Source organism: Telmatherina bonti (genome assembly GCF_933228915.1).
Source record: "Telmatherina bonti genome assembly, chromosome: 6".
NCBI classification, from domain to species: domain Eukaryota; kingdom Metazoa; phylum Chordata; class Actinopteri; order Atheriniformes; family Telmatherinidae; genus Telmatherina; species Telmatherina bonti.
In genome coordinates this window covers 40,998,397-41,025,747 of record NC_136624.1, presented here as the reverse complement: position 1 = coordinate 41,025,747, position 27,351 = coordinate 40,998,397, and the positions used below count along the sequence as shown (strand labels likewise).

Genomic DNA, 27,351 nt, shown 5'->3' with positions numbered 1-27,351 from the left:
GGTTTACTGGGTCTACCTGGGTCTAACTGGGTTTACCGGGTCTACCTGGGTTTACTGGGTCTACCTGGGTTTACTGGGTCTACCGGGTCTACCTGGTCTACCTTGGTTTACCGGGTCTACCTGGGTTTACTGGGTCTACCTGGTCTACCTTGGTTTACCGGGTCTACCTGGTCTACCTTGGTTTACCGGGTCTACCTGGGTTTACTGGGTCTACCTGGTCTACCTTGGTTTACCGGGTCTACCTGGGTTTACTGGGTCTACCTGGGTTTACTGGGTCTACCTGGGTCTACCTGGGTTTACTGGGTCTACCTGGGTCTACCGGGTCTAACTGGGTCTGCCTGGGTTTACCGGGTCTACCGGGTCTACCTGGGTTTACTGGGTCTACCTGGGTTTACCGGGTCTATCCGGGTCTACCTGGGTTTACTGGGTCTACCGGGTCTACCTGGGTTTACTGGGTCTACCTGGGTTTACCGGGTCTATCCGGGTCTACCGGGTTTACCGGGTCTACCTGGGTTTACCGGGTCTATCCAGGTCTACCGGGTTTACCGGGTCTACCTGGGTTTACCGGGTCTACCTGGGTCTACCGGGTCTAACTGGGTTTACCGGGTCTAACTGGGTTTACCGGGTCTATCCAGGTCTACCTGGGTTTACCGGGTCTACCTGGGTTTACTGGGTCTACCTGGGTTTACCGGGTCTATCCGGGTCTACCTGGGTTTACTGGGTCTAACTGGGTTTACTGGGTCTAACTGGGTCTACCGGGTGTAACTGGGTCTGCCTAGGTTTACTGGGTCTACCTGGGTCTACCGGGTCTAACTGGGTCTACCTGGGTTTACTGGGTCTACCTGGGTTTACTGGGTCTACCTGGGTTTACCGGGTCTACCTGGGTTTACCGGGTCTATCCGGGTCTACCTGGGTTTACCTGAGTTTACCGGGTCTACCTGGGTTTACTGGGTCTACCGGGTCTACCTGGGTGTACCTGAGTTTACCGGGTCTACCGGGTCTACCTGGGTCTAACTGGGTCTACCTTGGTCTACCTGGGTTTACTGGGTCTACCGGGTCTACCTGGGTTTACCTGAGTTTACCGGGTCTACCTGGGTTTACTGGGTCTACCGGGGTCTACCGGGTCTACCTGGGTCTACCGGGTCTACCTGGGTCTACCTGGGTCTAACTGGGTTTACTGGGTCTACCTGGGTCTAACTGGGTTCACTGGGTCTACCTGGGTCTAACTGGTTTTACTGGGTCTACCTGGGTCTAACTGGTTTTACTGGGTCTACCTGTGTCTAACTGGGTCTACCGGGTCTACCTGGGTCTAACTGGTTTTACTGGGTCTAACTGGGTCTACCTGGGTTTACCGGGTCTACCTGGGTTTACTGGGTCTAACTGGGTCTAAGTGGGTCTAACTGGGTCTACCTGGGTTTACCTGGGTTTACTGGGTCTACCTGTGTCTACCTGGGTTTACTGGGTCTACCTGGGTTTACTGGGTCTAACTGGGTCTACCTGGGTTTACTGGGTCTACCTGTGTCTACCTGGGTCTAACTGGGTCTAAGTGGGTCTACCTGGGTCTAAGTGGGTCTAACTGGGTTTACTGGGTCTACCTGTGTCTACCTGGGTTTACTGGGTCTAAGTGGGTCTAACTGGGTTTACTGGGTCTACCTGTGTCTAAGTGGGTCTACCTGGGTTTACTGGGTCTACCAGTGTCTACCTGGGTTTACTGGGTCTACCTGTGTCTACCTGGGTTTACTGGGTCTACCTGGGTTTACTGGGTCTAAGTGGGTCTAACTGGGTTTACTGGGTCTACCTGTGTCTAAGTGGGTCTACCTGGGTTTACTGGGTCTACCTGTGTCTACCTGGGTCTACCTGGGTTTACTGGGTCTACCTGGGTCTAACTGGGTCTACCTGGGTTTACTGGGTCTACCTGGGTCTAACTGGGTTTAACTGGGTCTACCTGGGTTTACTGGGTCTACCTGTGTCTACCTGGGTTTACTGGGTCTACCTGGGTTTACTGGGTCTACCTGGGTCTAACTGGGTTTACTGGGTCTACCTGGGTCTAACTGGGTTTACCGGGTCTACCTGGGTTTACTGGGTCTACCTGGGTTTACTGGGTCTACCGGGTCTACCTGGTCTACCTTGGTTTACCGGGTCTACCTGGGTTTACTGGGTCTACCTGGTCTACCTTGGTTTACCGGGTCTACCTGGTCTACCTTGGTTTACCGGGTCTACCTGGGTTTACTGGGTCTACCTGGTCTACCTTGGTTTACCGGGTCTACCTGGGTTTACTGGGTCTACCTGGGTCTACCTGGGTTTACTGGGTCTACCTGGGTCTACCTGGGTTTACTGGGTCTACCTGGGTCTACCGGGTCTAACTGGGTCTGCCTGGGTTTACCGGGTCTACCGGGTCTACCTGGGTTTACTGGGTCTACCTGGGTTTACCGGGTCTATCCGGGTCTACCTGGGTTTACTGGGTCTACCGGGTCTACCTGGGTTTACCTGGGTTTACTGGGTCTACCGGGTCTACCTGGGTTTACCGGGTCTACCTGGGTTTACTGGGTCTACCTGGGTTTACCGGGTCTATCCGGGTCTACCGGGTTTACCGGGTCTAACTGGGTTTACAGGGTCTACCTGGGTTTACTGGGTCTACCTGGGTTTACTGGGTCTACCGGGTCTACCTGGTCTACCTTGGTTTACCGGGTCTACCTGGGTTTACTGGGTCTACCTGGTCTACCTTGGTTTACCGGGTCTACCTGGTCTACCTTGGTTTACCGGGTCTACCTGGGTTTACTGGGTCTACCTGGTCTACCTTGGTTTACCGGGTCTACCTGGGTTTACTGGGTCTACCTGGGTCTACCTGGGTTTACTGGGTCTACCTGGGTCTACCTGGGTTTACTGGGTCTACCTGGGTCTACCGGGTCTACCGGGTCTAACTGGGTCTGCCTGGGTTTACCGCGTCTACCGGGTCTACCTGGGTTTACTGGGTCTACCTGGGTTTACCGGGTCTATCCGGGTCTACCTGGGTTTACTGGGTCTACCGGGTCTACCTGGGTTTACCTGGGTTTACTGGGTCTACCGGGTCTACCTGGGTTTACTGGGTCTACCTGGGTTTACTGGGTCTACCTGGGTTTACCGGGTCTACCTGGGTTTACCGGGTCTACCTGGGTTTACCGGGTCTACCTGGGTTTACCGGGTCTATCCAGGTCTACCGGGTTTACCGGGTCTACCTGGGTTTACTGGGTCTACCTGGGTCTACCGGGTCTAACTGGGTTTACCGGGTCTATCCAGGTCTACCTGGGTTTACCGGGTCTACCTGGGTTTACTGGGTCTACCTGGGTTTACCGGGTCTATCCGGGTCTACCTGGGTTTACTGGGTCTAACTGGGTTTACTGGGTCTAACTGGGTCTACCGGGTCTAACTGGGTCTGCCTAGGTTTACTGGGTCTACCTGGGTCTACCGGGTCTAACTGGGTCTACCTGGGTTTACTGGGTCTACCTGGGTTTACCGGGTCTACCTGGGTTTACCGGGTCTATCCGGGTCTACCTGGGTTTACCTGAGTTTACCGGGTCTACCTGGGTTTACTGGGTCTACCGGGTCTACCTGGGTGTACCTGAGTTTACCGGGTCTACCGGGTCTACCTGGGTCTAACTGGGTCTACCTTGGTCTACCTTGGTCTACCTGGGTTTACTGGGTCTACCGGGTCTACCTGGGTTTACCTGAGTTTACCGGGTCTACCTGGGTTTACTGGGTCTACCGGGGTCTACCGGGTCTACCTGGGTCTACCGGGTCTACCTGGGTCTACCGGGTCTACCTGGGTCTACCTGGGTCTAACTGGGTTTACTGGGTCTACCTGGGTCTAACTGGGTTCACTGGGTCTACCTGGGTCTACCTGGGTCTAACTGGTTTTACTGGGTCTACCTGGGTCTAACTGGGTTCACTGGGTCTACCTGGGTCTACCTGGGTCTAACTGGTTTTACTGGGTCTACCTGGGTCTACCTGGGTTTACTGGGTCTACCTGGGTCTACCGGGTCTAACTGGGTCTGCCTGGGTTTACCGGGTCTACCGGGTCTACCTGGGTTTACTGGGTCTACCTGGGTTTACCGGGTCTATCCGGGTCTACCTGGGTTTACTGGGTCTACCGGGTCTACCTGGGTTTACCTGGGTTTACTGGGTCTACCGGGTCTACCTGGGTTTACCGGGTCTACCTGGGTTTACTGGGTCTACCTGGGTTTACCGGGTCTATCCGGGTCTACCGGGTTTACCGGGTCTAACTGGGTTTACAGGGTCTACCTGGGTTTACTGGGTCTACCTGGGTTTACTGGGTCTACCGGGTCTACCTGGTCTACCTTGGTTTACCGGGTCTACCTGGGTTTACTGGGTCTACCTGGTCTACCTTGGTTTACCGGGTCTACCTGGTCTACCTTGGTTTACCGGGTCTACCTGGGTTTACTGGGTCTACCTGGTCTACCTTGGTTTACCGGGTCTACCTGGGTTTACTGGGTCTACCTGGGTCTACCTGGGTTTACTGGGTCTACCTGGGTCTACCTGGGTTTACTGGGTCTACCTGGGTCTACCGGGTCTACCGGGTCTAACTGGGTCTGCCTGGGTTTACCGCGTCTACCGGGTCTACCTGGGTTTACTGGGTCTACCTGGGTTTACCGGGTCTATCCGGGTCTACCTGGGTTTACTGGGTCTACCGGGTCTACCTGGGTTTACCTGGGTTTACTGGGTCTACCGGGTCTACCTGGGTTTACTGGGTCTACCTGGGTTTACTGGGTCTACCTGGGTTTACCGGGTCTATCCGGGTCTACCTGGGTTTACCGGGTCTACCTGGGTTTACCGGGTCTACCTGGGTTTACCGGGTCTACCTGGGTTTACCGGGTCTATCCAGGTCTACCGGGTTTACCGGGTCTACCTGGGTTTACTGGGTCTACCTGGGTCTACCGGGTCTAACTGGGTTTACCGGGTCTATCCAGGTCTACCTGGGTTTACCGGGTCTACCTGGGTTTACTGGGTCTACCTGGGTTTACCGGGTCTATCCGGGTCTACCTGGGTTTACTGGGTCTAACTGGGTTTACTGGGTCTAACTGGGTCTACCGGGTCTAACTGGGTCTGCCTAGGTTTACTGGGTCTACCTGGGTCTACCGGGTCTAACTGGGTCTACCTGGGTTTACTGGGTCTACCTGGGTTTACCGGGTCTACCTGGGTTTACCGGGTCTATCCGGGTCTACCTGGGTTTACCTGAGTTTACCGGGTCTACCTGGGTTTACTGGGTCTACCGGGTCTACCTGGGTGTACCTGAGTTTACCGGGTCTACCGGGTCTACCTGGGTCTAACTGGGTCTACCTTGGTCTACCTGGGTTTACTGGGTCTACCGGGTCTACCTGGGTTTACCTGAGTTTACCGGGTCTACCTGGGTTTACTGGGTCTACCGGGGTCTACCGGGTCTACCTGGGTCTACCGGGTCTACCTGGGTCTACCGGGTCTACCTGGGTCTACCTGGGTCTAACTGGGTTTACTGGGTCTACCTGGGTCTAACTGGGTTCACTGGGTCTACCTGGGTCTACCTGGGTCTAACTGGGTTTACTGGGTCTACCTGGGTCTAACTGGGTTCACTGGGTCTACCTGGGTCTACCTGGGTCTACCTGGGTCTAACTGGTTTTACTGGGTCTACCTGGGTCTAACTGGGTTCACTGGGTCTACCTGGGTCTACCTGGGTCTAACTGGTTTTACTGGGTCTACCTGGGTCTAACTGGTTTTACTGGGTCTACCTGGGTCTAACTGGGTTCACTGGGTCTACCTGGGTCTACCTGGGTCTAACTGGTTTTACTGGGTCTACCTGGGTCTAACTGGTTTTACTGGGTCTACCTGTGTCTAACTGGGTCTACCGGGTCTACCTGGGTCTAACTGGTTTTACTGGGTCTAACTGGGTCTACCTGGGTTTACTGGGTCTAACTGGGTCTAAGTGGGTCTAACTGGGTCTACCTGGGTTTACCTGGGTTTACTGGGTCTACCTGTGTCTACCTGGGTTTACTGGGTCTACCTGGGTTTACTGGGTCTAACTGGGTCTACCTGGGTTTACTGGGTCTACCTGTGTCTACCTGGGTCTAACTGGGTCTAAGTGGGTCTACCTGGGTCTAAGTGGGTCTAACTGGGTTTACTGGGTCTACCTGTGTCTACCTGGGTTTACTGGGTCTACCTGTGTCTAAGTGGGTCTACCTGGGTTTACTGGGTCTACCTGTGTCTACCTGGGTTTACTGGGTCTACCTGGGTTTACTGGGTCTAAGTGGGTCTAACTGGGTTTACTGGGTCTACCTGTGTCTAAGTGGGTCTACCTGGGTTTACTGGGTCTACCTGTGTCTACCTGGGTTTACTGGGTCTACCTGGGTTTACTGGGTCTACCTGGGTCTAACTGGGTCTACCTGGGTTTAACTGGGTCTACCTGGGTTTACTGTGTCTACCTGGGTTTACTGGGTCTAAGTGGGTCTAACTGGGTTTACCTGTGTCTAACTGGGTTTACTGGGTCTACCTGTGTCTAAGTGGGTCTACCTGGGTTTACTGGGTCTACCTGTGTCTAAGTGGGTCTACCTGGGTTTACCTGTGTCTACCTGGGTTTACTGGGTCTAAGTGGGTCTAACTGGGTCTACCTGGGTTTACTGGGTCTAAGTGGGTCTAACTGGGTTTACTGGGTCTACCTGTGTCTAAGTGGGTCTACCTGGGTTTACTGTGTCTACCTGGGTTTACTGGGTCTAAGTGGGTCTAACTGGGTTTACTGGGTCTACCTGTGTCTAAGTGGGTCTAACTGGGTTTACTGGGTCTACCTGTGTCTACCTGGGTTTACTGGGTCTACCTGGGTTTACTGGGTCTACCTGGGTCTAACTGGGTCTACCTGGGTTTAACTGGGTCTACCTGGGTTTACTGTGTCTACCTGGGTTTACTGGGTCTAAGTGGGTCTAACTGGGTTTACTGGGTCTACCTGTGTCTAAGTGGGTCTACCTGGGTTTACTGGGTCTACCTGTGTCTACCTGGGTTTACTGGGTCTACCTGTGTCTACCTGGGTTTACTGGGTCTACCTGGGTCTACCTGGGTTTACTGGGTCTAAGTGGGTCTACCTGGGTCTAACTGGGTTTACTGGGTCTACCTGGGTTTACTGGGTCTACCTGTGTCTACCTGGGTTTACTGGGTCTACCTGTGTCTACCTGGGTTTACTGGGTCTACCTGGGTCTACCTGGGTTTACTGGGTCTAAGTGGGTCTACCTGGGTCTAACTGGGTCTACCTGGGTCAGATGTTACGCATCGTGCCAGGCCAGTTTTTGTTACATCCTGCCAGGACCTGCCTCGCTGCTGAGTTCCTTCAGGGACATCAGGACAACAAGCTCCCGACTTTCAGACGTTGTGTCGCATCTTTGTTCAGAGGAGCAACACGAAGCACAGTTCCTCTCCAGGTCTTGAACATGTGGCTTCTTTAGGAGTTTAACGCTGTCCTTGTTGCTCAAAGCGCTGCTGCCATGATGTTTAGGCAGCGAGCCGAGCTCCGATAATCTCCTGCCATCGAGCACATCTGTAAACGCTAAAATACGAGGTGATGTCGCGGACTGAAGACTTACCTGCTCGGTGTCGTAAATATCCAATGAGTTTCAGTCACGTCTTCTCTGGGAAACAGCTGGACAGGAATGTAAAATGTGTGTTTGGGTGAAAAAGCAGCGGTGCAGCTGCAGCCCGTGTCTCTCTGCTTCTGGGCGGAACTACACGATGCGGCGGAGGGACCGCGCAGCAGCCAATCACAGCTCTCCGTTCATCCACGGCTTTGGGCCAATAGGAGGAGGCGATACATCCCACTGATAGGAGCAGACAGGAGGTCTCACTCTGTTCAGAAATAATCAGGACTCTTCTGAATAACAATTATGTTTTTTTACTCCAAGATTTTGGATAATTTAAAAGACTGCGGATGCCCAAGAGTAAACATCTCAAACATTCAACCATTTGATTTAAGAGTGGAATAAATAATTCCCTGCTCTACAACCACTTAATCTGGCTCAAATGTTAGATTAAGAGATTGCAAATCTTCTCTTTGGTTACGTAACCTAGCAAATCGGATAGTCATGCACACAGAAATACTGCATACAACTTTCTTTTATTACCTGTCTTTATACATGCAGTGCTGTCTGCAAACATCAACTCGTGGCGTTTTTAACATTTGCTCCAGTTTGGCACCATCTGCATTTGTCCATGATGGAAACTGGATCCATTAAGGGCAGAAATGAGCAAAGAAGCAGCGTGGCGTCCTGCTGCCACATAAACCACAAAGACCGGCAGGAAAAGTGTTGGCGCTGAGTCAGAACAATAGTTTTATTCATGTAGCAGGAAATCTGTTTGCATTGTCTTGAACATGTCCCTGCTTCTAGGACACTTACAGTAGCAGACAACATCTGTATTTGGACTACACTGTCCATTAGGAACACTTTTCTCAATGAATTTATAAACAACCAAAGAAAATCCAGACGGAGCGAGGGACAGACGGAGAGCGGGACAGACGGAGAGCGGGACAGACGGAGAGAGGGACAGACGGAGAGCGGGACAGACGGAGAGAGGGACAGACGGAGCGAGGGACAGACGGAGAGAGGGACAGACGGAGAGAGGGACAGACGGAGAGCGGGACAGACGGAGAGAGGGACAGACGGAGCGAGGGACAGACGGAGAGAGGGACAGACGGAGAGAGGGACAGACGGAGAGAGGGACAGACGGAGCGAGGGACAGACGGAGAGAGGGACAGACGGAGAGAGGGACAGACGGAGAGAGGGACAGACGGAGAGAGGGACAGACGGAGAGCGGGACAGACGGAGCGAGGGACTGTCAAGGCGGCGATGAGCAGACGGACAGAGGGACATGAAGAAGTTGGCGAGCCTCGGTTCGCCTCCAGCAGCGTTTACAGCAACAACGTAACAAGATGGCGGACAAGCTGGATTCTGACCAGTAATGAAAGAAAAAGCATCTGAAGACGTGTTGACGAGTCGGGATATGAAGCTTCTGGCTGAGACGTCCGGCGGCGGCGGCGGCTCACGCTGAAGGCATCGGGCGGGTCCAGAACGGCCACATCCGGTCCCGCTCCTCCCAGCTTCCGATTCGCTTCCCATAAACGTTCATATAACTATCCGTACATGACAGCGTGGGATTCCTGCGCCGGAAGCCAAGCAGAGGTCCGGTCAGGGATACCAGGACCTCATGTATCTGGGACTTTGGTTCTCTGGGCGCCTCCTCCGGCGTGGCGGGACGTCTGCGGCGCCGTCACGTGGAGCTGTACACGGCGATCTGGTGCACCTTGCCGAGCTGCACCAGCAGCCGCTTCACGCGCTGTTTGAGCTGAGGAAGGCGGGCCAGAGGCTCGGGAGGCTCCAGCTCGCCGGTGTAGTCCAGCCAGCTCTCCAGCACTGGGGGGGGCAGAAAGCAGCGGTCACACATTTATTCATGTTTGAAATGTTTTAAGTTCCCGTTTCTCACCGTCCAGCTCCCTCTCTACGAAGTCCATCCGGTGAGAGACCTGGTCCTGCACGGCGTCGATGTGATCCAGCAGGTTGATCTGCCACTGCTGGCGCTGCTTCCTGTCTGCAGCGTGTCCATCGTCCCGGCCGCGGCCCCCCCCGTCGTCCACCTGGGACCACCAGGCACCGGAGGTAACCTGCCAATGTTCAGGGAAATAAAGTCGTTTTACAAACCGCCTGACGAATGACACCCCCCCCCCCCCCCCCCCCCCCCCACGGCGGTCCCACCTTGCTGCTGACGCCGGTGGACTTGGCTGCGTCGGTCTCCAGCAGGCTTCCGTAGCGCTGCTCCCGCTGCAGCTGCTCCTCCGTGCTCCTCAGGCTGTCCTCCAGCTCCGACCCCTGCCGGGTCTCCACCACCAGCCGCTGCTCCACGGCCGGGTAGTACGCCCGCGGCTTCTGGTAGCAGTGTTCGCTGCTGATGTAGGAGTCCTGGAAAGATGGGAAGGAGGAGGAGGAGGAGGAGGAGGAGGAGGAGGAGGCGGCCGCGGCCCGGCTCAGCTTCTCCAGAGCGTTGGACATTAAAATCTCTCCTCGGCTCATTTCCTCATCGGGAGTGACGGGGGAGGGGGCGGCGCTGCCTCGCCGCCGCCTGTCCAGGCGCTTCCAGGGCTGCCGCCACAGCTGCAGGTCGGAGTGCGAGCCGCTCCTGGAAACAGACAGGTCGGTTTCTGTCCACCGTTGTTTCAGCGGCGACGGACAGAAACACGGACGCCAACTCACTGCAGGACGCTCATCTTGAGGCGCAGGCCGCTGAGGACTTCCACCACGTGGTGCACGTCTCCCAGCAGCTGGTGGGTGGCGATGATCTTCTTGGCGTTTTGGTGCGAGTAGTTGTCCTGCAGGAAGGAGAGGCCGTACATGTGTCCGCTGCTCAACCAGTCGCGGTCGTACCAGAAGCGCAGACTCTGCCTCTGACCTGAAGGAGCAACCGCAGCCATGCTTTAGACGGCGGCGGCGGCGGCACCCCCACCACAAACATTAAATATTTAACTTCTGATTATCTAAATGCAAAGTGAAGCTGAAGCCTCACCTGGGGGGTCCCTGCAGACGTAGCAGGTGTACCTGTCGGGAACGTTGTCCTCCAGCAGACCCATGCAGGTGCCGTGCTGCCAGCAGAGACAGTCCTCACACTGACGGGACCACAACGTCACACACTCTTATCACACCATCAACCAAACCGTCCTGCATCCAGACAACGTCCAACCTGAATCATGAAGTCGTTCTCTTCCTCCACCTCGCAGACGCATCTCACCATCTCCTGGTCGCTGGTGTCCGCGGCGCCCGAGTCCACGCTGAGAGGGGGCGTGGCCACGTCCAGATCCATCTCCAGGTCGTCGTCGTCGCTCCAGCCGCAGCTGTCGGTGGACCAGTCGCTGACGCTGTCCTCGTCTGCAGGACGACGGGAAGACAAGCGGGTTAACGTCCTGCAGGAGCTGAAGCTTCAGGATTCCTCCAACCGAGGGATGTGCTTCCCGCTTCGCAGCAACAAGCAGCGGACCCAACCCAACACACAGATACCCACCGTGCTCCGGTATCTGCTCTGAGCCGCCGTCTGCGGGCCGGCCGGCGGGGGCCTCGGGCTCGTGATTGTGTGAGAGGGGGGGTTTGAGAGGTAAATTCAATTTGGAGTGAAGACCCAATACTGAGGTTCCTGTGTGGTGTGATAGTACAGGGGGGGGGCAGACGCAGAACACAGAGGTCAGCTTTCAAAGAGTTAACGGCGGCCAGGAGGCGACAACAGGAAGTTTCCTGTCTGGACGTCTCCTGGCCGCCGGGTACGGCTGCTCCATCAGGACAAAACTCATAATCAAGATTATTTTGACTCAAACCGAGATCTCAATAATTGAACACAATAATCCAGTATTTATAAACAACGCTGCGCGTCGTGGTGTTCTAGACTCCGCGTCGTACATTATAACCGTCTAATGGACGGTTCTGAGTTGTTTAATCTGCTTTTACCGCTTATACAGGAACTATTTTACGTTGGCCTGGATGTACGTTTTATACCAAACAACCGCTGTCAGGCTGCAGCGCGTTTCTCTCATTCACCTGTTAAAAGACGGCTGATCTGAACCAGCTGGTTAACGCGTTGCTATGGTAACGCCCCGTAACGAAGGGATATTACAGTGTTTAACTGGCCGAACTATGTATAGAAAAATAATGCAGCCAGTTGTCCCTGACAATGGTATAAAGTATGTTTAGGTGAACTTCCACAACCTACTGCAGTTATTCTACATGGACCTGCAGCCGGAGCCGACTGAGACTGGCCGCCTGGGAGTGCTTTAGGACGGGAGAGGCTCCCGCTGCTCCTTCCTTACAGGAACTGCAGAACAATATGTGCCTTCAAGTCAGTCGCCAGAACACCACAAACGTCTCTAATAACTCCAGTAAAAGCTGCTAGATTTGTCGCTTTTAACAAAAAAAGTCTCCAGATTTAGCGAGAAAGTCTCCAAGTCGGCAACAGTGTCTGAATGAAAGCAAAGCGGCTGTGGGAGGAGTTTACAACACAGCGCTGCAACGCCAGAGACGCTGGATTAGCAGCTGAAGACAGCAGGAGAGGAAACTGCAGAGAGAGAAATAATCACACCCTTTTATTTTTATCATGGTTGGAAACCCAGATCGTAGTTTAGATTAAAATCTGATTCATCGCCCAGACGTACAGCCAGGCGGCGGCGAGATGTGCGACCCGCTCCCCGTCAGCACCTCCTCCTTACCGGACTTGGCCTTCTTCTTCTTCTTCTTCTTCTTCAGCTTGATGCGCAGGAAGTCCTTCTGTCTGGGTTTGTCTCTCAGACCGCCTGATGACGGGACAGAGGCGTGAGTACAGCGGAGAGAACCATGGAGACAGAGATGGTCGTCGTACCGACCCATGTTCAAGCCGCCGCCGCCGCTCCGGTCCAGCTGGTTCTCCTTGCTCTTCTCCCTCAGCAGCGCCCTCTGCTGATGGCCGCTGACGGCAGGCGGGGCGGAGGTGCGCCTGCCGCCGGCCTTCACGTCGCCGCGAGGCGCTCCGCCGGAGTCTGGAAAGATCAGAGAATCAGAGCCCTGAACGTTCCACGCCGCTTCAGTGGGAGGAGCTTCATTCTGCAGCTGGACTCACGCATCGAGGCGGAGACGGTGCGTCTTCTCCCGGCAGGGGGCGCTTGCTTGTCAGACGCTCGGGTCTGCACACTCCTGGGGGGGCTGTGCGGCCCCTCCGGAGGCGGCTCCTCGCCGTGGTAGTACTTCCTGTGGTAATGCAGCAGCTTGGCTTTGCGGAACGACTTGGCGCAGCCCGGAGCGCCGCACTTGAACGGGTTGTGGTCGAGGTTGATGGACAGGACGGGGGGGGGCTGGTTCTTGATGACTCGGTACACTGAAAGGAGGCGACAGGAGGGGGGGGGAATCAGACGTAGAAAAGACGGAAGCGGCGGCGACTTCAGTCGGCGGCGTACTCACATGGCTCCCGGCTGAACCTGTTGGGGTTGTGGAAGCCCTGCCTCCTCGCCGCTACAAGGAAACACGACAAACTCAGAGCTGGAAGAAAAGCCGCCGCCGCGTCCGGCGCTCCTCGGCTCGTGTACTCACGCTTCACGGGGTGGGGGGCGGCGTCCGCCTGAACCTTCTCTGGCCGGACCTCGTCCTCGCCGCCGGCCGCCCGCTGTGTGGTCGCCATGGTGACAGACGCCCAATGCGTCTGCGGTGACGTCTGGCCCGGCCTGGACGACTCGCCGTTCGGCTTCATTCCACGCCGCTCCGCGTCTCCGGCGTCCTTCACGTCTCCGTTCATATGACACGCCTCCTCCTGATCCATGCCTCTTTCACTCTTCTCGCCATTTGTGAGTTCGTTCCCAGTTTCTGCATCGCCAGACACGTTCTGGTCCACCGGACCCGGTCCCTGACCCGGTACGTCCTCCTGCGGGACGGCGTGCTCGGCCTTCAGCTCGCTGTTCATCGCTCCTCCTCCTCGCGCCTCGTCTTCGCTGTTGCTGTCCTCCTCCTGGTCGGACGTGCTGCGTCGAGCTCGCTTGTTTTTGGGACCGCCGTTCTCCTGGGAGCGCCGGTCTCTGCGGTTCTGGACCCTGCGGACCATGGTTCCGTCCGCGGACCGGGATCTTCCTCCAGCAGCGACTCTCTGTCAGCATCAGAAGGAGGAAGTTTAGAGGCGGGAAACGACGGCCGGCGCTGCCAAGGTCGAGCCAACGCACCTCTTTAATAAAAGGCTTCACATGAATCGCCTTGACGGTCTGGATGACACCATCGTAGAACTTCACGGTGTAGGACGCTGAAAGACACGGGCCAGATGAAACGGCGGCTCGCTGCAGGGTCTGCCGCCGCCCGGCGGAACACTCACCGTCTGCGTTGACAGAAAGGACCTTGGCGGGATAGAAGCGGCAGTCGGACCAGCTGGCCAGAACCTTGTCGTTCACACGGAAACCCTGCAGGAGAACAAGACGTCACCACCGCCGTACGGGACGCCTGAGCGGAGGATTCCAGGTAAACGCGGCTTACAGGTGTAGCGGCGTGGGGGGGCGGGCCCTGCCTCCGTAGCTGGATCCTCTCCACGGGTCGCAGGTACGGACTGGTCCAGTCGAACCACTCGTCGTAGCGGTGGCTCCACTGCCGGTAGTGGATCAGAACCTTTTCATCGTCGTAGTCGATCTTCTCGATGTTGGCAGCATACCTGCAGGGGGGGGGGGGACAGTGGTCGTCATTTTGCAGGGGGGGGGGGTTGGGGGCGCCGCGGCAGCGGCCACCATCTTCGTGTCGGGTTCATACATGAAATCAAAGATTATTGATCAGTTCCAGCTTCTTAACATTCTGCTGGAACATGTTTACTGGTAAACAGATGACATCATCGGGGGGGGGGGGGGGGGGGGGGGGCTTCTTAAACACTACCCAGCAAAGCGTCGGCGTGGCGTTCTAACGACGCATCGCGGCCGGAGAGGAGGCGGAGCTAGGATGGCGAGGAATGAGCGAGGCGTGACTCACCAGTTCTTGAGGCTGTCTCTGGCCTCCAGCGGAGCCCCCACCTCGAACGTTATCCCTCTTCTGTTCGGGGGCGTCTTACTCATACTGCCCACATCAAGGCTGTCCTCCTGCGCACACACACACACACACACACACACACCAGCCCATAAACATCATGTGACCTTGAGGACGCTCCAGAGACAACTGTTGTGTTTGATGAGGTCCAGTGAGACCCCCCCCCCGCGCCAGGATCTGCAGGAACCTTCAGGTGCATCGGTGTCCATTATCAACCTTCATCATCATCATCATCCTCCGCTGCTTCCAGCAGGCTGCCCCCCCCATCTTCATCATGACGCAGCAGCCCGACCCCCCTCGCCACGGCGGAAAGTGTGTGTGTGTGTGTGTGTGACAACACGTGGTTCTGCCCACTTCACGTTCAGACACAAAGGCACGCGCGACTCTCCACGCGCTCCCCGCCACAGCGCGGCATCTTCCGGCAGGAAAACCCGCTGCTGGCGCCTTAAAAACGTCTTTACGACACATTTTCTAATTAAAATATTGATGAGGTCATTTTATTTCTGCTCCTGCGATCAGCTGACGCCGCAAACCGGAACCCCGCAAACATTTGCGGTTTTCCCTCGACATATTTATTTCTCGTTTCCACCGTTTTTCCAACCCAAACCGGGATAAACGCGTTTCCAGGCTAATCCGTTGTTTGCCGCCTCGGCCCGTGTTGACACTTTATTGTCCGCCGTTTTATAACCGGAGGGCGTGGCGGGAGACGGCTCGGGTTTACGTCACTACGTTACTCTAACATGATTCGTCAAATGAGCGTGGTGTGGGCGGGTGGCCGGATCTGATTGGCGGAGCAGCTGTCGCTCACTCGGCTGTGCGTTGCCTCGCGCTGGGCCTGCTTCTCGGTATTTTTCCTGCTGCGTGGAAACGAGAAGCATCAAAGTTCCCAAAACCCGCAGAAACGTCTGAAGCACGCGGATAAAACGCAAATGAAGCGCACGGATAAACAATCACCACCAGGAAACGCCAACAGTTAAACTAACTGAGGAAAAACTGCCCGAAGAGGAGATTTTATTCCACTTCGTCACGTTTGTTTTGAAGCTGCAGCAACCTGCTCCATGTTGGACATTGGGAATGCTGGGAATGCCGCGTGCGGCTGGAATCACGGCTTCCTACCTGCTTTCCAGTCACTATGTGTCGGGTCAGGCTGGAAAATGTGTAGAATAATCCCGTAAATCGCAGCTCCGCCCGCCTCGCTCTACACCACGCAGCTGCTTCACCGCCGGCGCGCGCAGTGTGGCGCCGCCACGTACGGAGGCCCACTTGCGCCAAAACGTCAAAATGCGCGTGCTGACGGCCTCAACATCCACTGGTTCAGGACTCTGGTTTTAGGCATTTCCTGCATGGGAGCTACAGGCTGCCTCACCACCAGTTGTTTTATTAGGAGGCTATTATTTATTATTATTAAGTGGTTTGCATTTCATCCATAGTTTTTATCATTAAATAGAGATTCAAATAACAACAAATGAAAAACTATTATGGTTGTCACCTATAGCTTTCAGGCTATTCTAATAATTATTATTATTATTGCAATGATAAACTACATACAAAATTGCAAATTAATCGACTAATGTAGCCTGTTAGGCATTGGTGGGTGGAGCTTCCCAGCATACCTTGCTGGATCTCTTGCTGTTTGAAAAAAAAGGAAGGGGGCGCCTCGGTAGATCAAGTCAGCTCAGTACCTCTTAATAGGACTGTAATTTTTAAAAAAAATTGTCCTCGTGTATGTTATTTTATCAGTTCTTTTTTTTACCTCCCCATAATGTAGCACTTTGGTCAACATTGTTGTTTTTAGAGTGCGTTATAAATAAAGTTGTATTGTATTGCCATTTAATTATAAAAACTAGGGATGAAATGCAAACCACTTAACAATAATTATTATAAAAGCTACAGGTGGCAACCAACAACTGATGGTGAGGCAGCCACAGTTTTTAACACTGACAGCATTGTTCCAAACACCACCATCTCAAATGTTGTACAGATCTGATGGAGGCTTCAGCTGCATTATTTCTGGAAAGCCTGAAACCTTTTCCTTTGTGTCGTCTGAACCTTTTTTTTCCCCAGAAACACACAGACTGATATTTCCTCATCCCAACGAATGTCATCAGTTTGACCTTCACTGGGGCTCCTTATGGTTGCAGAGAAATACTCTTTACTGCTTTAGTCTCTTGTTTTGTTGTTATGAAGATATATATCATATGTTATTTTGGGTATGCAGTGTTTGTTGGGAGGCCTAAAAAGAGGGTTTAAAGGGTTAAAACAACGGCCTTTGAAGGTGCAACCAGACGTTGAAGCAACAACCTGATGGGTTCAGCACAGTCATGGATGTACGGTGGCCGTCAGAGGAAAAAGATATCTCATGCGTGACTGGGTCCTGTGGCCTGAGGTGCAGCCATGATGCATCACAGGGACCCGGTCCGGGTCTTACCTCTACTCTGTTACCATGGTAACTGACTGTGACGTGAACCTCTGTTCCGATCTGTCTCCTCCCACCTGAAGCAGCTGGCTAACACGGGTTGTCATAGCAACGCTGTGTTATGGCAAGGCAGAACGTTTTAGACAAACACCTCGTTGTCATGGAATCATGATTGACATTTGCCAAGTCCCACCCCCGGATCCCCCCTGACCAATCATACAGGAGCAGTGGTAACTAAGAGAAGCATCTTGTAGACAGTCTTGTCCTGTAAAACACTGATTTACTGGTAGTTACACCAACTAAAACACCCCAACGTCTCTCTGGATCCCAGCAGGCGGGGGTCTCCTCACCATCCTCTTCCTCATTCTGAGAATGAAAAGTCTTTTATACAAATAGAAAGTTTCTAATGACATTTTTCATTATTGCTCTTTGATTGGAACTTGCTGATGCTTCTGTAAAACTTTTAGTTTCACATCATCACTGACCAGTAAACTCGCATCATAATTCCAGCACAGACTTACATTTTCTCCAAAAAACAATAAATCCAGTCCAGGACTGAAATTTAGATTTTTTTTTTCCAAATTCATGCATTACATGCTTTTTTGTCATTTTTCCATCTTTACCTTCTGCTCAGTTCTATTTACTTCACATCAAAATAAAACAAAACAAAACAGGAGGCAGAGAACAATCAAACAGTTTTATTTATGGACACACGCAGACGGAAATGGTTTGGATCATTTCTACGTTCAGAAGACAAGTGGTTACAGCAGAAAAACAATTACAAAAAGAAAAAGAAAGACTTTTTATTCCTCTTCACAACCATTGCATCAGTTCAACCTGGATCATTAGAAGAAGAACAGTTAGTAATATTTTACACACAGACTTTATTTTACATCAACAAAGCCTGAAAGGGGACACAAAAAGCTCCATTTACAGTCTCATCCTCTGGATTTTCAGCCTGGGACAGATGCCATGTACAGTTACGACATCCAACACCCGCTTTGTCCAGAAGACCTGAGCCACCAAACGCAAACAGTTCAACGGAAACAACAGCAGCCTCACAGTCACTACAACAGAAAACCTGAAGCAGAGTGTTCTCTTCTCCCATCGTCCCTCAGAAAGAGCCTCCGGCACGTCCTCCCCCTGCTTGTCCTCGGAAATAAAACGCTGATAAAATCAACCACCATCAATACAATAACTCAGAAGCAACACAGACAAGCTCATTAACAAAGACAATTCCAACATTTCTTTTTACTTTTCATGCCTTCGTGTTGCTGGACAGGTTTAAAAAAGTTTCTCACACACATCTGAATAAAGTCAGAAAGCTCAGGAAAACCACTGATAAAATTTAGATTTTTTTCTTGCTAGTGAAAAGTTCGAATGGAAATCTGTTGGTTCCACCTTGCACTCGCCGGGTGTCAGATGCGAGAGTGGTAACACCCCTTCAGGGTTTTCACATGCAGGGTTACAAAGTACAGTCAGTAAAGTGAACCATGTGTGAACGGCCACTGTGGATCAGAATAAAAATCAGTGAAATCTAAGGTGAAACAATCTTGTTTTCAGTACAGAAGTAGGAAAGCGCAGGGTGCTAAAGTCCATTCTGTTTTCACTCTGCATCGCAGGAGGTCAAACATCTGGCCTCCAGGGGCTTCCAGTGTGCTTCAACAGTGTTTATGCATGATTGTAGATCTGCAACCCTCTACACCACCCCCTCAATGAAGCTGGTGTCCAGGTGAACAATGAGCATCCTCAGGAAGGACATCTCCTTCCGCGTGTTCTCGAAGATGATCCGCGGATCGTCCGACTGGCATCGGAGGCAGTTGGGAGCCATCACCATGGCCAGGTTGTTCACATCCATCTTGGTTATGGCGACGTTGGATGGCTGGGCAAATACCTGAAGAGTCAGGTCAATAGGGAGAGGTTAGGCTGACCTTTTACCTTCAGGGTCAGAATGCAGTTAGATTTGAGGGTTAAATGAGCTGAGGCTTAATTTATTAGTAGGATTTTAAATCCACTTTTCTATGCAACACTGATCCCGTTTACACGGGCATAATCAATCAGGTATCTGGCAGTAATCAGATTACTGTAACTACCTCGTCTGACATGTCCACAAGTACTTCAGCAATATGATACAGTCGTAGCACTACCTGCTAATGTGAGAACCTGCTGTCGTAGCACTAGCTGCTAATGTGGAACCTGCGGTCGTAGCACTACCTGCTAATGTGAGAACCTGCTGTCGTAGCACTAGCTGCTAATGTGGAACCTGCGGTCGTAGCACTACCTGCTAATGTGAGAACCTGCTGTCGTAGCACTAGCTGCTAATGTGGAACCTGCGGTCGTAGCACTACCTGCTAATGTGAGAACCTGCTGTCGTAGCACTAGCTGCTAATGTGGAACCTGTGGTCGTAGCACTACCTGCTAATGTGAGAACCTGCTGTCGTAGCACTAGCTGCTAATGTGGAACCTGTGGTCGTAGCACTACCTGCTAATGTGAGAACCTGCTGTCGTAGCACTAGCTGCTAATGTGGAACCTGTGGTCGTAGCACTACCTGCTAATGTGAGAACCTGCTGTCGTAGCACTAGCTGCTAATGTGGAACCTGCGGTCGTAGCACTACCTGCTAATGTGAGAACCTGCTGTCGTAGCACTAGCTGCTAATGTGGAACCTGCGGTCGTAGCACTACCTGCTAATGTGAGAACCTGCAGTCGTAGCACTAGCTGCTAATGTGGAACCTGCGGTCGTAGCACTACCTGCTAATGTGAGAACCTGCAGTCGTAGCACTACCTGCTAATGTGAGAACCTGCTGTCGTAGCACTAGCTGCTAATGTGGAACCTGCGGTCGTAGCACTACCTGCTAATGTGAGAACCTGCTGTCGTAGCACTAGCTGCTAATGTGAGAACCTGCTGTCGTAGCACTAGCTGCTAATGTGGAACCTGCGGTCGTAGCACTACCTGCTAATGTGAGAACCTGCAGTCGTAGCACTAGCTGCTAATGTGGAACCTGCGGTCGTAGCACTACCTGCTAATGTGAGAACCTGCAGTCGTAGCACTACCTGCTAATGTGAGAACCTGCTGTCGTAGCACTAGCTGCTAATGTGGAACCTGCGGTCGTAGCACTACCTGCTAATGTGAGAACCTGCAGTCGTAGCACTACCTGCTAATGTGAGAACCTGCAGTCGTAGCACTACCTGCTAATGTGGAACCTGCGGTCGTAGCACTACCTGCTAATGTGAGAACCTGCAGTCGTAGCACTAGCTGCTAATGTGAGAACCTGCTGTCGTAGCACTACCTGCTAATGTGAGAACCTGCTGTCGTAGCACTAGCTGCTAATGTGGAACCTGCGGTCGTAGCACTACCTGCTAATGTGAGAACCTGCAGTCGTAGCACTACCTGCTAATGTGAGAACCTGCGATCGTAGCACTAGCTGCTAATGTGAGAACCTGTGGTCGTAGCACTAGCTGCTAATGTGAGAACCAGCGGTCGTAGCACTAGCCGCTAATGTGAGAACCTGCTGTCGTAGCACTAGCTGCTAATGTGAGAACCTGCGGTCGTAGCACTAGCTGCTAATGTGAGAACCTGCGGTCGTAGCACTAGCTGCTAATGTGAGAAACTGTGGTCTTAGCACTAGCTGCTAATGTGAGAACCTGCTGTGGCAGCACTAGCTGCTAATGTGAGAACCTGCGATCGTAGCACTAGCTGCTAATGTGAGAACCTGCGATCGCAGCACTAGCTGCTAATGTGAGAAACTGTGGTCGTAGCACTAGCTGCTAATGTGAGAACCTGCGATCGTAGCACTAGATGCTAATGTGAGAAACTGGTCATAGCACTAGCTGCTAATGTGAGAACCTGCGATCGTAGCACTAGCTGCTAATGTGAGAAACTGTGGTCGTAGCACTAGCTGCTAATGTGAGAACCTGCGATCGTAGCACTAGCTGCTAATGTGAGAACCAGCGGTCGTAGCACTAGCTGCTAATGTGAGAACCAGCGGTCGTAGCACTAGCTGCTAATGTGAGAACCTGCTGTGGTAGCACTAGCTGCTAATGTGAGAACCAGCGGTCGTAGCACTAGCTGCTAATGTGAGAAACTGTGGTCTTAGCACTAGCTGCTAATGTGAGAACCCACTGACTACTAAGTTTGAGAGCACATGGTATAAACATTAGTTGTGATGGTGAAAGCACTTGATATGAGCATTACTTGCTAACCTGAGAGCCCACAGTTTAAGCGTTAGCGCCTGGTCGTGGCATCAGCTGCCTAGACCAGGTGCTTTCACCCAATTGCTCCATGTGGGGAGCATGGGGGGAGGTTGTGAAACAATCCAGGACCACCACTGCTTTTATTCATTTCAGATTAGTTCCATTTTAAGATAATCCAAACAATGAATAATCTTAACCCAGGTCTGTTTACCTGCAGGAAGTGGATGAAGTAGCAGAGAACCAGCCTGTTGAGCTCAGGCAGCGACTGCACCACTGCGATGGCCGCCACCGGGTCATCACAGTTACTGACGCACTGCTTGTAGAAGTCCATGGGAACAAGCGGCTCCTCCAGCTCACGATACCACAGCTTCATCAGCGAGGCTGAAGGTGAAGAAAACACGCCATATTAACTGGGTTCTCAGTCTGATGATGTCGGAACATCAGCAGGAGGCAAATGTTTACATCCAAGCGGAGTTTACGGCTCAGACACGTCTTCTGGTTTGCTGTGTTTAACTGCATCGTTACAGGACGGCAAGCCAACCAGACGCCAGCATCCTCCTCATGCGACCTGCACTCAGATCAGTCCAGCCAGTAAAAGTCTCGCTCTTCTTCTTCTGCTGTTTTTTACCAGTTCAACATGGCGTGTTTATTTCTGCTTGCTAGCGGCAGATGCGGTGCGTAAAGTGAAACTCGGCTGCGACTTCACGCAGCGTGTCGTGGTTGCATTGAGACCCGTTCCACTGTTTCAGCGCGTATGTTTGATATGTTAGCTACGCCAGCTAACTATTTAAACTTTCACATTCCTAGAACTACAGGCAGAGGAGGAGGTGTTGCAGCTATTTTTAAGTCAGAATTTTTAATTAATCCTAAGCACAAAACTAACTATAAATCCTTTGAATTCCTGACATTAAATTTATCTCATCCAAAATGGAATTCAGAGAAACCGCTGCTTTTAGCATTAGTGTATCGCCCACCTGGACCTTACTCCGAGTTTCTGACCGAATTCTCTGATCTCTTGTCTGAGTTAGTGCTGACTACTGATAAAGTCATTGTACTAGGTGATTTTAATATTCATGTTGACCATGAAAATGATAGTTTAAACATTTCCTTTAGCTCTATTCTAAACTCAATTGGGTTTTCACAAAATGTCCATGGAGCCGCTCACTCTCATGGTCACACTCTTGATCTGGTTCTAACATCTGGTATTGAGACTGATGAGCTCAAAGTATTTCCTCAAAACCCTGTCTTGTCCGATCACTTCTTATTAACCTTTGAACTCACTTTATTTGATTACTCACTGACCAAAAATAAATTCTACTATAGTAGATGTTTATCAGACAATATTACAAAATTTAAACAATCAATTGAATCAATTTTTTCCCTCTACCATGTGTTAGCATGACTGAGAGTCCCCCTTTAAGCCTTACTCCTGCTCAGATTGATCAACATGCTGATACTATAACAGCTTCAATGCGTACAACCTTGGATAATGTTGCTCCCCTAAAGAAGAAGAAATTAGGTAAGATTATGAAGGCGCCCTGGTTTAATTCCCAGCTTCGAGCTCTAAAACAGGCGTCAAGGTGTTTGGAAAACAGATGGTGTTCATCAGGACTAGAGGAGTCTCACTTAACCTGGAAAGAAAGTTTAATCGTATACAAAAAAGCCTTACGTACGGCAAGAACAGCTTATTATTCATCATTGATAGAGGAAAACAAAAACAACCCCCGGTTTCTTTTCAGCACTGTAGCTAGGCTTACTAGGAGCCGGAGCGCTGTGGAGCCATGTATTCCTTTCTCACTTAGCTGTGATGATTTCATGTATTTTTTCAGGAACAAAATTGACACTATTAGAGATCAAATCCACAATATTCTTCCTTCTACCTATAATGTTGAGCCTGTTGTGGTCTCCAAAGCATCCTTAGAACCAGGATCTGACTTGTGTCTAAATAGTTTCTGTCCTGTCCAACCCTCTGAATTAACTAAAATAATAGCTTCATCTAAACCATCCACCTGTATCTTAGACCCTCTCCCAACGAGCCTCTTTAAGGACATTTTCCCTTTAATTAATACATCACTACTAAGTCTTATCAATATGTCTTTAGTGACAGGATATGTACCACAATCATTTAAAACTGCTGTAATCAAGCCTTTACTTAAAAAGCAATCTCTGGATCCAGAGGTGATAGCAAATTATAGACCTATATCTAACCTCCCGTTTATGTCCAAAATTCTGGAGAGAATAGTTTCCGCTCAGCTACATGCCCACCTGAGCAGAAATAATTTATGCGAGGAGTTTCAGTCAGGATTTAGAGCTCATCATAGCACTGAGACAGCATTGGTGAAAGTTACTAATGACCTTCTTATGTGTCCGTACTTATCTTGCTTGATCTTAGTGCTGCATTTGATACAGTCGATCATAACATTCTGTTACAAAGACTAGAACAGGTGGTTGGAATTACAGGTACAGCGTTAAGCTGGTTTAAATCATATTTATCTGATAGACTTCAGTTTGTTCATGTAAATGACAAGTCCTCCTCCCAAACTACAGTAAGTCATGGAGTTCCTCAAGGTTCTGTACTTGGACCAGTACTCCTCACGCTATATATGCTCCCTTTAGGCAAAATTTCAAAACTTTCATTGTTATGCAGATGATACTCAGATATACTTATCCTTTAAACCAGATGAAACAAATCAGCCCAATAGGCTACAAAATTGTCTCATAGACATAAAGAGTTGGATGTCTAGAAATTTTCTCCTCTTAAACTCAGATAAGACTGAAGTAATTCTCGTTGGATCTGAAAAACTCAGAGCTAAATTTTCCGGTTTTGTAATGAACCTGGATGGCATTACTTTAGCTTCCAGTGCTACAGTGAGAAACCTTGGAGTAATATTTGACCCTGACCTGTCCTTTGGCCCACATATTAAGCAGGTTACTAAAACAGCCTTCTTTCATTTACGTAATAAAGCCAAAATTAGGGACATTCTGTCTCAGAGTGATGCAGAAAAACTGGTTCATGCTTTTGTTACTTCGAGACTAGATTACTGTAACTCTCTATTACTGGGCTGTCCTAAATATGCCCTGAAAAGCCTTCAGCTGATCCAGAATTCTGCAGCCAGAGTCCTGACCAGAACCAGCAGGACAGATCATATCTCTCCAGTTTTAGCCTCTCTTCATTGGCTGCCTGTTGAATCTAGAATAGAATTTAAAATCCTTCTCCTTACATATAAAGCCCTCCACAACCAGGCACCACTATATATCAAAGACCTCATTGTTCCTTATATACCAAGCAGAGTACTTCGTTCGCAGACTGCAGGCTTACTTGTGGTTCCTAGAGTCTCAAAGAGCCGAGCAGGAGGCAGAGCCTTTGGTTATCAGGCCCCTCTCTTATGGAATAAGCTCCCAGTTAGTGTTAGGGAAGCAGACACCCTCCCCACCTTTAAGACTAGGCTGAAGACTTATCTTTTTGATAAGTCCTATAGCTAGGGATGGTTAGCATCCCTTAGTTATGCTGCTATAGGTTTAGACTGCTGAGGGACATTTCCTGATACACTGAGCTTCTTTCTCTTTATCTCTTTCTTTTACCCCCCCCCCCCACATAACAGTGTTGCATCATTAACATGTATGTCTCCTGTCTCAGCAGGTCTCCCTGGCCGGGAGTAGCAGTTCCTGTTGTCTGTTGTCTTTCTGTCCTCTTCCCCCCACACAGCAGAGGCAGATGGCTGCCTGTCCTGAGCCGGGTTCTGCCGGAGGTTTCCTTCCTGTTAAAAGGGAGTTTTTTCCTTCCCACTGTCGCCAGTGTGCTTGCTCAGGATGGGAGATTGAGTTGGACTCAACTCAATCTGTTGGTTTCCTTATATAGGCTGTTATGAATTGGCCTTCATGATGTTTTCCCCTCTGTCTGTAAAGCGTCTTGAGATGGCATTGCCGTGATTTGACGCTATATAAATAAAGTTGAATTGAATTGAATTGATGTGTTTATATAGCTTTATTTCTATTACTTTCTATGTTTGTGTTGTTTACAGTAACGATGTGATGCAGAAAACCTTCACTGAGTGAAGAGTTTTCTGTTTACACTCAACAAAATAATAAACGCAACACGAGGAACTGTTTTAAAAAGTTCCCGCCCGCATTCTGAAATGTGCTGCTTACAGCACATTAAATATGCAGTCAAACACACACACGTAAAGAGAGATATTCTGGTTGTGGTTTCTGTGTCTTGCTGCTGCCATCGAGGGTTGCAGACGTGTTCGCCGTCTGTCCATGACGTCTGTCCATGACGTCTGTCCAAACGTCAGCAGGTCGTTCACCGACGAGTCGCCACACGTCTGCGTCCTGGATGGTGGATTTGAAACCTTAATATGTGAACAGGGTTCTTCACCAGGTCCAGCTAAAGTGTCTGTTTGCACGGCCAAGCGGTTGCGACTTGGGATGTGAGTCAGATCCAGACCTCGATGTGGACAGCGAGCATGCGGATTATCTTCATGGAGGCCGTCGGCGCAGACGTTTTTCCGCTGTCCAGGTCGCCAGTCGCACGCCATCCAGCAGATGTAGCAGCTGGATGTGATGCTCTGAAAGCGGCGGGGTGACACGTTACAGCGATGGGCCGTTGTGCCCAGACCTCGGACAACGAGTCATCAGATGGCTTATGGTGGATAACCAAGCATCATGGCTGTTGCTGCCGTCCTGCTGGACATTCAGGACGCTCTCCAAACGACATCTGTGGCATCTGACAATGGCCGACATTTCGCCGAGTCTCGCCGAGTGTGTGGAGATTGGTCACGCTGAACGGGCAGTGTCTGGTTACGCCACCTGTCAGCTGGATGAGCGTCAGAACAACCGGGGGCATGTCACACAGGAATTTAGCTCTAAATATATGGACAATAACATTTTATGGACTGATAAATAAAAATGGGATTATCTATTAAATGTAAAAAGTAGAAGGAGAGAAAAGCAAGACGTTTTTATTTTTGTTCAGTGCATGTGCTCCATAAATCACATCATATTAAGATAAATAAAATAATGTCATGGCCTTTTTCTCATTATTTTACTCTTCATTTGCTCACTTTGATAAATAAATCCTGAAATTTTCAAACTTCTGGTTTATAATAAAATGGTTATGGCAGACGGGGGCGGAGCTCTGAGAGCCAGATCTGGACGAGGAAACGTTGTTCGCTGCGACACTGGAACAAAAAGCTGCTCCGAAAGGAGAGATGTCACTGAACAAGTTCTACGCTCAGAAAGTGACACAATGCGTCTGTAAAGATTGAAAAGTTGTTCATTATAAAAGTCTGGAGAACGTCAAACTCTCCTTGTTTTCTAAGGGTTTTAGTTCCGATCAGGAATATGGATCATCCTCACCAGGAACATTGGGATCAGACAGATTCTCCGGAATCCTCCACTGGTCGACTTGAAGCTTCAACGCGTTGACTTCATCGATGTCTCCAGGTACTCTGAGGATGGAAGAAAACAATGCTGTTATCGGCCACAAGAGGGAGCCCAACGTCCATCCCATACGAGGGGGAGGGGGGGGGGGGGGGTTGTCCCGCTGCAGACGAGGCTTCGCAGGGAGAATAAATCTGCTGCACAAACACACATGCTTGCAAGCTAAAGCTGCCATGTAAACACATATTAAACAAGGCCTCAGAGTGTGTTTGCTTTTGGGGGGGGGGGGGGGGGACCACACACACTACTGTTTATACACACCAGACATACAATAATATCCATGTACCTCATAAAATGTCCTTGTAATTTGCAGAGGCCTGTTATTACCCAGGCTGGAAGGGACTCACCTGAAGATGCCCTCCGTCTGGGCCCCACCCAGAGCCAGAACATACTGCGACAGCTGAACCTGCACCCAGGGCAGCTTCCTGTCTGGGAACAGCTCGCTCTGCCTTTCCATCACTTCCTCCAGAGAACTGCCAAAAAGGGAGGGGGTGATGATGGCCCGTCTGCTGTGGTCAATCTCCTCCAACGTGGGCTTACGAAGACCCTGGAGGGAAGGGGGGGGGGGGGGTAGGCAAGCAAAGGAAGATTTACAGCCTATGTACGTCAGGGATTCTGGCTGCGTTGCCACGACAACGTCTGTGTTTATGTCTCCACCTGGACGGTCTCTGCTCTCATGTTTCGGTGTGACCGTATCCGGGTGAGTCATGTCACATCCGCCCATGAAAAAAAGCTTTTCTTTCTC

General features: G+C 51.1%; 3 protein-coding genes across 6 annotated transcripts in view; all 3 read right to left on the bottom strand.

The window, feature by feature from the left end:
- The window catches only part of ndrg3a (ndrg family member 3a), a 160,527-nt gene extending 152,803 nt beyond the window's left edge, over positions 1-7,724 (bottom strand). For 2 of the 3 annotated variants that reach the window (XM_079241500.1, XM_079241504.1), the window contains exon 1: positions 7,596-7,724. The gene's annotated coding sequence lies outside the window, so the exon portion shown is untranslated. The remainder of the gene's footprint in view (positions 1-7,595) is intronic. The other variant, XM_079241501.1, reaches the window with a different exon arrangement.
- A 365-nt stretch (positions 7,725-8,089) lies between these two features.
- Positions 8,090-15,779, bottom strand: LOC306757623 (PHD finger protein 20-like). Of its 2 annotated transcripts, XM_079242733.1 has the most exons (17): positions 15,672-15,779; positions 14,502-14,608; positions 14,022-14,193; positions 13,864-13,948; positions 13,718-13,794; positions 13,098-13,644; positions 12,969-13,019; positions 12,631-12,885; positions 12,398-12,550; positions 12,245-12,328; positions 11,053-11,181; positions 10,735-10,919; positions 10,561-10,660; positions 10,251-10,446; positions 9,756-10,176; positions 9,487-9,664; positions 8,091-9,416 (listed from the first exon to the last, which is right to left on the bottom strand). In XM_079242733.1, the coding sequence occupies exons 2-17, from the start codon at positions 14,582-14,584 to the stop codon at positions 9,274-9,276; spliced, it is 2,859 nt and encodes a 952-aa protein (XP_079098859.1). In that variant the 5' UTR covers positions 14,585-14,608; positions 15,672-15,779; the 3' UTR covers positions 8,091-9,273. The 2 variants fall into 2 exon arrangements, with proteins under 2 accessions (XP_079098858.1, XP_079098859.1); XM_079242732.1 differs by having other exon boundaries at positions 8,090-9,416; positions 13,718-13,948.
- A 1,875-nt stretch (positions 15,780-17,654) lies between these two features.
- LOC306757622 (rho GTPase-activating protein 39-like) overlaps positions 17,655-27,351 on the bottom strand; it is a 38,469-nt gene continuing 28,772 nt past the window's right edge. The window contains 4 exon segments of the mRNA XM_079242731.1: positions 17,655-18,865; positions 21,376-21,545; positions 26,523-26,614; positions 26,954-27,153. Coding sequence (XP_079098857.1) covers positions 18,671-18,865; positions 21,376-21,545; positions 26,523-26,614; positions 26,954-27,153 — 657 coding nt within the window. The 3' untranslated portion in view covers positions 17,655-18,670.

Excerpts from the sequence above, each read along its gene's own strand:
- LOC306757623 (XM_079242732.1), bottom strand. The coding sequence starts at position 14,584 with ATGAGTAAGACGCCCCCGAACAGAAGAGGGATAACGTTCGAGGTGGGG. Across the intron at positions 13,020-13,097 it reads CGCCCCCCACCCCGTGAAGC|CGGCGAGGAGGCAGGGCTTC; the intron begins GTGAGTACACGA and ends GTTTCCTTGTAG. Across the intron at positions 9,417-9,486 it reads CGTAGAGAGGGAGCTGGACG|TGCTGGAGAGCTGGCTGGAC; the intron begins GTGAGAAACGGG and ends TGCCCCCCCCAG.